Source organism: Nicotiana sylvestris, chromosome 6 (assembly GCF_000393655.2).
Source record: "Nicotiana sylvestris chromosome 6, ASM39365v2, whole genome shotgun sequence".
Taxonomy (NCBI): domain Eukaryota; kingdom Viridiplantae; phylum Streptophyta; class Magnoliopsida; order Solanales; family Solanaceae; genus Nicotiana; species Nicotiana sylvestris.
The window spans coordinates 197,103,708-197,114,383 of record NC_091062.1 but is presented as its reverse complement, the minus strand read 5'-3'; the positions used below and the strand labels follow the sequence as shown (position 1 = coordinate 197,114,383).

Genomic DNA, 10,676 nt, shown 5'->3' with positions numbered 1-10,676 from the left:
AAGAGCCTATATTTATAGATTTACAATGCATGTTCGGTGGTGCTAGTGGCCAACCGTCCACAGGAAAGCATTAATGATTTGGGGAACTGTACATAAGGGATGTTTCGATCACCTTAATCGCTTACGTCACGGGGTTACATCATTATCAGGGTCTCCAAAAAATCGAGGCTCAAGTCGTTTCTTATCATTTTATTCTAAGAAACGAGGGGACTATCTGTACATAGTAGAAATTGGGGCTACCCGATTTCATTCTTTGGTCGAGGTGGGGATGTCGCGTCAAGAAGCTAGGACGTCGAGCTCGGAATCAAAGCCTCTTTTGGGACCGAGGTCGACGTTAATCACGACCAAAGAGAGACAGACTCCGAGTGACATCGGTATAGCATGATAACGAAAAAAGTGAGATATCCGCGAATGGTCGAGGATCGTGGCATGAATCTCGGAATTGATCAATTCACGGCGGTTAACTAGATGTTAATATGGTTTCTAACTATAATTAGAAGTATACCTCTTTTAGGATTCCCCTATTATATAAAGAGAGATCTTATTCATTTGTAAGCATCATGATTCACTTATAAGAATACATACATTCGTTATTTTCCTGCTATTTCATTCACTGTTCATCAGAGTTGCTTTAACTTTTATTGTTCTTATTGTTCCACCTCGAGACTATCTTGAATCAAAGTCGAGACCTGACTAGCACACTAGTTTGATTTATTTTATTCCCTAATTTATTCATTTATTTTCTTGCTTATCAATTGGTATCGGACGAAATCGCATATTCTTAAAACCACAATATAAGTTTAATTGTTATCCGAATTTAAGGGTAAACAATCATATTTTTTCCAGCAGTGAGAGAATGATAAAAAGGATCCTTATATGTTCGATTAGGTCTAAAATAATCGTTTGAAAATATTTCGGAGCAATTTCAATTCTTTAAAATCATTAAAAGTGTGCACTTCCCATATTGGTCAAATATTTAAGAGAAATTTTCATAAAGTACTATCTTTTCGTGGTAGTTAGCTATCTATAGATACCATTTGCTATGTTACGGATTTTAGATATGTTTTCTGTTGTTATAAGATGTATTAGATGTATTTAGGCTACTGTATTCATGAATACAATAGCAAAAATAGGCATGAATCAGGAAGTCCAGCTAATCAGTTGTTGTGTTCGAGTGTATTTGATTGTATTCATTGCGTGAAACATGGGATTACAGCTGGACAGATTATTGTATTCGACTGTATTCACGGCGTGCAACAGGGGATTACACTATTTTTAAACGGAAAGTGAATCAATTAACATAATAGACTCCTAATATAACTCAACAAACTCAATTATAACACACAAATTTTGTATTACCAGTTATAAAAAAGATTCTCAACCGAAAAATACCCCAAAAACATATAATCTTCAGAGAAATTATATAATACATCTGAATACATAAATTATATTAATTAAAAAAACATATGAATACATTCATGGCATATAGCGAGACAGTGAATACAATGAAATACATAAATACAGCGGGATACATTGAAATACAATAAAAAAAAGACAGTGAATACAATGAAATACATGGAATACAACGAGATACATTGAATTACAATTAAAAAAAGACAATGAATACAATGAAATACATGAAAATACAGCGTGATAGGTTGAAAATACATTGAAATATATTAACAGAAAATCAAGTTATTCAGCCCCAAACTCTGTTGTCTTTGTTTAAGAACAAACCCTAATTTCCGACGAATCCGCTGTCGAGCAAAAACCTTGCATCTCACCGTTCCCACCGTGGAAAAGAAATTTCACCATATAACATAAGCCAAAACGATAGGTGGTTTCTTGAACTTTACCATGATTCACCTGTTCTTAGGCTTGATTTCACGGACTGTGATATCTTGGTTGTCGATCGCCAATTTGAAATACTTTTCAGTAATAACGCTTTGTTTTGTTTTTCTTTCTCCAGAAAAAAAAAAGTGGGAATTTCTAGCATTTTTGACCGGTGCGAATCTAATACTCCCTCCGTCTCAATTTATGTGAAACCATTTGATTGGGCACGGAGTTTAAGAAAAGAGAGAAAACTTTTAAATTTGTGGTGTAAAATGAAGCACATATATTTTGTGTGGCTATAAATCATTGCATAAAGGTAAATTGTTTCCAAATAGGAAAAGAGATCATTCTTTTTGGCACGGACTAAAAAGGAAATAGGTTCACATAAATTGAAACGGAGGGAGTAATTGACTACGTAATATGGTGGCGTATCAAATGCTGCGGTGGCAAGGAGTTTCACTGGATATTTATGGTGAGAGGAATTTTGAGATTGAGCATCGTGTTTTCAGGGAATGGGGGAAGAGAAGGACATGTATCAAAGTAGAGAGAGAAAGAAAATAGTATAACTGAATAGGTATTTAGTGGCTTAGAGGCAGGAGGTAACTAAAATTAGATATTTTGCTATAAACATTAAAAGGTATCTATAGAATATAATTTTTAAAATGATATTTATTTAAAATAAATAGGGTATTAATCTTTGCTATAGGAGGTAAAAATTCCAATATTTATCCAGCTTTGTAATTTCAATTTTTACAGCTTCACTGGTACTGACAAATATGGGGCAGACAAGGGTTTTATGACTTTCCTATCTCAAATTAACCATAGGGCAAAAGGAGATTTTCCAGTTGTTATTTCTGCATTGCTATGATATGACTGAATATAAATTCCATATTCTGGAAAGGTCCCCCCCCCCCCCCCTTATTTTTCTTCAAATTTGTCTCCGAACATCACATGATGCTATGATATCCATTTTTTCAATGAAGACATTCTTTGGCATATTAAAACAGAAAGTCATAATTCACATTCCCTAAAATAGATTACTAGCAATTCAAACATGCCGTTATACAGAACTATGGGTGACACTAATAAAAAAGAACATAATTACTGTATTTGATTGGTTTAATATACTCCCTCAGTTTCAGTTTATGTGAACCCATTTGACTGGGCACGGAGTTTAAGAAAAGAGAGATCTTGTGGTGTAAAATGAGGCATATATATTTTGTGGGGCTATAAATTATTGTGTAAAGGTAAATTGTTTCCAAATAAGGAAAGGGGTCATTCTTTTTTACACGAACTAAAAAGGAAATAGGTTCACATAAATTAAAACGGAGGGAGTAATATTTTCCCCAAGCTTTAAACAAATAGCACGTGAAATTTGGAATAAAGAGGAGAGCAAGTAGCATATTGTGTGCTCTAATACCATTTTGAACTGTGTGATCGCTCATTTAAAAAGAACATACTTTTAAAACGTAGCATATTGTGGTTTTCTTTTTTGGTGTGCCAAGTTTGCCGAATTCACACCTATATACATGTTCAACTGATGCACCAACCACTTGTATTTGTTGATATAGGTATGACAACGTTAAGCCATAATAATAGGATTTTTTCACTTTTAGCCTGTCAGAAACTATTTATTTAGTAGTCTAAAAAGTGTATAAAATTTGTATATAATATACATAATATATATATATTTGGTTATTATTTTGAGAGTGGCTACACAGTATCATTTTTGCCTTAATTAATTATATGCTTAGAGCTAGGAACCACCATCCAAATAGTATCCAACTGTGTTAAAATTAAGGAGTATATGTTACATTTGACAATAGTAACTTATTAAGTAATACCTATGGAGGGAAAGTTCCATAAGAAAAAAGCAGCAACTTCATAATATCTCTAATCACAAAAAACTGTTCAATGAACTGTTTTAAGTTATATAGGATGAACCATAATTGTTCAATGAGTGGACCTAGCAATAAAATTTTGTACTGTTCTGATAATAGCCCGAGAAAAAATATATTAGCAATTTAATACATATACGTACCTACATTTGAAATGGGAAAGGCATAGATTTGTCATATATAAGTTTGACTTGAACACTTACCAAACATTATCTTATTGTTCCCTCATGCCTATTATACTTCACATTACATTTACATACAAAGGGCAAAAAAGTGAAGTGGCCTGGTTAGATTGAAATCTTTCCAGCCATGGGATATTTTGTCTTATTGCCAAAAAGAATTTGCTGGATATTTTTGCTTAAATCACATGGAGCCCAAGAAAAGTGCAATTTAAGACATGATCACCTAAAAAGGACAAGAAACAAGAATAAAACATGGGTCACAATTGTCTGTCATTTTAGGATTTACAAGTGAGGAACAACTAAAAAGGGTATTAAAGGCAAGGTATGTCCCATTCCTACATTGTTCTGAATCTTAAATCCCTTTTGTTCTTTCCCTTAATATTAAGAAAAAATGACCCCTCAAAAAATCCAATAAACTAGGTCTTCTAGCAACAAAAATATTTTCAAGATTTAGATCTAACCATTTTGCCAGATCACCGTCCAAGATTACCACAACTGGAAAAAGATCATTCCTAACATGTAATAATTGTATTATAAAGGAAAAGTAAAAAGGTTTTAGAAAGCATAATTGTGATGCACCAACAAGGCTTTGGGAAAATATCAGATGAAAAGACCAAAGAGAATAGAAATAATAAAGAGTGAAAGAAGTTGACTAACTACCTAGAGCAATTGCGGAGCCCGAATTTTTATCACAGGGTGTCAAAATATATAAAAGTAAATATACAAAAAAATTAAGGGAAGTCAACATATAGTGTATATGCATATAATTTTTTTTTACCTACATATACAGTATATTTTTATCGTGAAGGAGCGTCAGTTGACACCCCTTGCTATAAGGTGGCTCTGCCACTAACCCAAAGGTCGTAGTTTGAATCTTGACAATGGAGAAAGTCCTGATAGGGTGTGCTCTCCCTTTTAGTACGCAATGTAAATCAAGATTAGTTGAATCAGTGAGCTCTGGATACTAAATGATTATAACGAAGAGAGACTAAAAAGATGTTAATTAAAACTTCTATTTGCCCTCTTGGTACAAATCTACACTGCTTGTTGAAAAGACTACTATTATTAGAAGAAAACTCCAGTTGGCTTCTTCTAATTTCACAGAAGAAAAGCTGCATTTTTCATTTACTCGCATGCTTTTTGTTTTATTTTGACATGACATACAAAATCAGGCAGTGAAAAATAAATGAGGGTTGTGAGGAGGTTCATTTGTCCCATAATTAAGATCAAAGGCTACACAATATTTATACACATTATTCTCACTAGCTCATAGGCTGTGCACCTCCTCTGTATTTTGCATCAAAGTATTACAGCTTCTTATTAATAAGTCATGTTCAGAATTCTAAGCAATAAATATTTTTATCTTCTCTTCACCAGTTAAAACCTATGACCCTAAGTGAGAGCAGCCCCAATTCTGTCCTTTCACATTTACTCAAAGGAAAGTTTCCTGCCTTCTTTTTCCTCTATGCATTGTATCGGATCCGACTAATTTGAATTCATGCAGTGGGGCCCACCAAAGAGAAGAATTGTCAAGGCTCGAGGCCCAAACAGCTGGTTAAAAGTGGAAGGATTACATCCATCTCATGACACTCTATTGTCTATTACCTTTTATAAGACATGTATCTCAATCATATTACATTCTCTATTTTCAAGGCTAGAGGTGCAATCGTCTTGTTAGAAGTGGAAGAAGGATCCCATTCATCTCATGACACTCTATTGTTTAGTGCCTTTAATTTAATAAGACATGTATCTCTATCATATTACGTTCTCTATTTTCAAGGCTCGAGTCGCCAATGTCTGGTTAAAAGTGGAAGGATCCTATCCATCTCACGACACTCTATTATCTCGTGCCTTTTATAGACATGTATCTCTATCATATTACGTTCTCTATTTTCAAGGCTCAAGGCGCAAACGGCTGGTTAAAAGTGGAAGGATCTCATCCATCTCATGACACTATTATCTCGTGCCTTTTATAAACATGTATCTCCATCATATTACGTTCTCTATTTTCAAGGCTCGAGGCGCAAAAGTCTGGTTAAAATTGGAAGAAGGATCTCATCCATCTCATGACACTCTAGTCTAGTGCCTTTTATAAGACATGCATCTCTATCATATTACGTTCTCTATTTTCAAGGCTCGAGGCGCAAAAGTCCGGCTATAAAAAGTGGAAGGATCTCATTCTTCTCATGATATTCTACTGTCTCGTGCGTATCTATATTGCTCGGACTCTCCGAAAATATCAATGGGTGCACGGATCCTCTGAAAATATTTCTGGAAGATCCGACACGGGTGCGGCAGCTATTTTGGAGAGTCCGAGCAATAGGTGCATAGTATAAGACATGTATCTCTATCATATTTAACAGCTTCTACCTGTCCCTTTGGTGATATAAAGTAAGGGGAAATAATGGCTATGTACATGTATCCATGAGGTAAAAATTTAATTCCAGCTATTGAAAAAAAGGGAGAACAAAAATAAATACAGGGGTTTGGGTTGCTTTCAAAAGTATAAGATTAGGCACGTTCTTTCTTTGTGTGGGAGAGCTGTATTGGTCTGTGCAGATAAAAAACATATGTTATTAACAGGTGTTTTTCTTTCATCTACATTCCTTTGCCTTTTTCATCAGCACTACCAACTCCACTCTTCTGTCTTTTAATTCATCTAAATGCACTACTCTTATTAATTCTCGTATTTTATCATCCTTTTTTATTCACTTTTGAGTGTTCTGCTTTTGGCACTGGAAATGGACTATTCCAAATTTTTTGGAGAAGCAGAAGAATGTAACAGCAGTGAATCAGGGTGGACAATGTACATTGGTTCTCCTTCAAATGGTGAGGATGATGATGAGCTGGAAAATGAGGATTTTGATGAATTAGAAGATAATAATAAAGAAGTCATTAATCGCGACGACAACGAAGATGGTGATACTGATGATTCCATGGCTTCTGATGCTTCTTCAGGACCAAGTCTTAGGCAGTATATTACTAAAAATGGAAAGGGTGCTGGTCTAGCCAATATGGTTCATTACAAGAATCCAAAGGAAAAGGGTAAGGATTACAAAGTTTGCGGCTTGAACAACAACGATCCAATGAAATTCCACAAAGCCAATAATTCAGTGAAAAGTGGTTCCAAGAATGAAGTCAAGGAAGAAGAGTCTGTTTTTGCTGCAAAAGGAGAACCTTCAAATGGTGGTAATAAGGTTAGGAAAAGTATTTGGATGGGCAAAGGGAAGTAGTAACTTTTATAGTTTAATTCTAATTAGATAGTACTCGTACTATTGTGTAGTAGTAGTATCTTTCTTTCTTCTTTCTTAGTGCATGGAAAAATTATCAGGATGTTTTCAAGTAGAAATAAACACATTCTTTTTATTTTGCTGTTCTCTTGGTTGAGAACAAGACCAAAAACTTACCTTTTTTTTTTTACCCGCAAGGGTTGGGTAAGTTGGTTGGTGAGTGGTTTCCCACCATGGAAAGGACCAATTCCTCTCGCCAGCAGCCTCTTCAGTCAGAGCTCGTCATATCGGACTTGCGTAGTACAGTTTATATCTCCTATATAGTTTGCGAGATAGTATTGCACAATGAACAGGTTAGCCAGTGCACACCCAAAGGGTAACGACTGGGGTTTCCTGAAAATTTTCCCAAAAAAAGCGTCAATATCATCCACACAACTGACTATGAATTCAAAATATGTTAAAAGCATAGAACCCATAGGGTATAGTTATCATTAGGGGTGTTCATAAAAATCCGAAAACCCGAACCAAACCGAAAACCAAACCACCCAAAAAAACCGATATTTTTTTGTTTGGTTTGGTTTTGGTTTTGAAATTTGAAAACCGATCAAATTTCGTTTGGTTTTGGTTTTAATTAAAAAAAACCGAACCAAACTGAATATAGGAGTAGCTATTTTTAAATTTATTATTACACCTATATATATATATATATATATATATATATATATATATATATATATATATATATGTATACTTTTATACAAAGTTTTAAAAAATTTATACTAAATATTAATCGTTTGCACTTTTAGCACAGTTCTTTACCTTTACATTCTAGTTTAATGGATAGTTTTCTTTTGTTAAGTATAAGAATCTATTTCATGTTAAAAATAATATATTTTTAATTGAGTCCTTAATTATTCATCACTATTTGATTCAATTATCATCAATATATCTTGGTAAATAATAGATTTCTCAAAAGGGCAATTGATTTGATAGTATTATGTTGAAAATGTGGTCGCCGAAATGTGTGTTTGGTAGTGTATGTCTTATATTTAAGAAAAAATCGACAAATAACCGAAAAAATCGAAAACCTGACACAAACCGAATCGAGAAAAAACTGACTTAATTGGTTTGGTACGGTTCTAATATTTAAAAAACCAACTTAACTTGGTTTGGTTTTTTTAAAAAAAAAAGATCGATCCAAACCGAACCATGAACACCCTTGGTTATCATGAGTCAATTTCACTAATGTTAGAGAATACATTCAAATTTATTTTCTAATATAAAATGACAAAAAAATATATTTAAAAATTCTAGTCAAAGTTTATTTGAGTCTTAGGAAGGGAATAATGTAGAGGGAGTATCCATCAACAAATCTAGGTTAGTTGAACCTTGCTGAATCAATATGGGAAACCTATTAATTGATATCAAAAGAAGATTTTATCAGTTTTCATAAACATAAACATAAACACGTTCGACATCATTAGTTGAAAGTTTTAGCAGTCCAACAGACAAGATCTACGAGAGAGGTCTTCTTCCTAAAAGTACAAGTACAAGTATTACATAGGAATACGTGAAAATCTTAACTCTAGTCAATGGCGCATGCAAAGTAGTAAAAGAAAAGGAAGTCAAAGAAAATTTCCAAAGTGTTTATTCTTCGTATTCAAGCTATAATACATGAATGGACAAAGACGAATTAATACACAGAGTGCTAGCTAGCTAACATCAAGCATGCATGTGAATTGAATGTAAAAGTAAATATAAGGCTTCTCTCAATTCGAGTTACAAAATGCTCCCAACCTGTCAACAGACTGGAAAACGTCATTCTCACTGTGGCACCACAAGGATAAGGTACATATTTACTTCCTCAGGCGGATATAGAGTGTTAGACGGGAGGAATGATTTAAAGCTTATGGTTTTTCGAAAGCAATCTTAAGTTAATATATAATAATATTTGTATGGGGTAAAATTGATAAATAATAGGTAAATGTTCAATGAGTTGACACGTTATGAGCTGGCAAATAGTTGATATCGATTGCGAACATGTGACATGTGAATGAATAAGTTCCAAATGCATTTAAATCGAGGGCAAAGATTTGAAAAGAAGATATCGTTAGGAAAAGATAGCATTCAACAAAAAGTTGTTACAAAAAATCTTTGCATTAATACCCAACCGTTATGTAGCCATCAAGAGGGGTTTTATTCATATTAAAGAAAAGCTTGATTTTGGGATCTTGTCTCCCTGAATTGAGCTATAAATAGGAGAATTTGTATCCATTGTGGGGCACGAAAAATCATCTATACACAAAAGCCAAAATCTGCTTATTCTATTAAACAACTTTCTCTCTTTTTGTTCTTAATATTGCTCTTATTATTGCTATCGGAGAAGTTGAGTCCATAGTCAGGCTGTATTTTCTTCAAGTTATTTTCATTAACTTATTTCTGTTCTTAGTTATTTTATTTTCTTGGATCAAATTAATTTACGTATTTATAAATTACATCACAAATTCAAATTGTACTCTTTTACGGATAAACAATATTTGAGTTTGCAGTCACATATTTATATTTATTTAATAAATTTCTTAATATATATCCATGATCTGGACAAAAGCTACTAGGTTTACGAAAAATTCATTAACTTACAAGCTAGATTTGCCTCTTGTTAGGGGTGCGTCTCTAATTAATCATCTTTAATTTAGAGTAGAACATAGTCCATAGATATATAAATCATGAACCTATTTAAAGTTAAATCATGAATTCTCCCCAGACCGGAAACATGATGTTTAATTCGGCCGGCTTTGGCTCTTCTTTTGTTATAAAACATGCATCTTCTTTTTTGATTTATCCTGTTTTGAACGTTCTTTAATTAGATGCAAGTTACCAAAGTGGCATGCATGCTTAGTATATAGTAGTTGCTTCATTGACTACTCATTTAAACGCATCATAATGACAAGAATTTAAGCTGGCAAAAGTGTGGGACATAGTTTGCTTCTCACATGAATGCTTCATTTCAAACCAACGAAAAAAAAGGAAAAAACATAATTGTAGCGTCTCGGACAACTGTCAATCGGGTCCATAATAATTCTAATTTAGGAAAAACAGCTAAATACGATAGCAATTCTTCAAGGTATTAAGAATTCTAGTAAAAAGAAAGCGAGAGCTTGCACTAGTGCAGGAAGCAGCAACACCTATTAAAGATACAGAATATTGAAGCTGCAAGGTAAGTATTTGTTTACCTGGAAAATACGAGTAACAATTAAATTTGATTAGTAGTTTTAAAGATATGTGATTTAGTTCAATATCAATTAATAATCAAGAAATATAAGGTAGAGATAGAAGCGAATCAAATCAATGTTATTCAGCAGTAGTAAACTCGAGCTTAGTGACCTCGAGGTGGCTCAGGGCAATAAGAACAATTAAAGAAGAAAAGTAAAATAAGAATAGTAGAGCTAAAGGACAATGCTGATGAACAGTACGCGAAAAAGTAGAGAGTATATTCTTTGCTCAATGATTAGATGATTTTACAAATGGTTGGG

At 33.5% G+C, this 10,676-nt stretch overlaps 1 protein-coding gene across 2 annotated transcripts; it reads left to right on the top strand.

The window, feature by feature from the left end:
* Window positions 1-6,289: 6,289 nt before the first annotated feature.
* On the top strand, window positions 6,290-7,233 carry LOC104241510 (protein SOB FIVE-LIKE 4). Of its 2 annotated transcripts, none has more exons than XM_009796451.2 (2): window positions 6,290-6,342; window positions 6,686-7,233. In XM_009796451.2, exon 2 carries the CDS (start codon window positions 6,718-6,720, stop codon window positions 7,144-7,146), a length of 429 nt encoding a protein of 142 aa, XP_009794753.1. In that variant the 5' UTR covers window positions 6,290-6,342; window positions 6,686-6,717; the 3' UTR covers window positions 7,147-7,233. The 2 variants fall into 2 exon arrangements, with proteins under 2 accessions (XP_009794753.1, XP_009794752.1); XM_009796450.2 differs by lacking the exon at window positions 6,290-6,342 and adding an exon at window positions 6,382-6,496.
* Window positions 7,234-10,676: the final 3,443 nt, after the last annotated feature.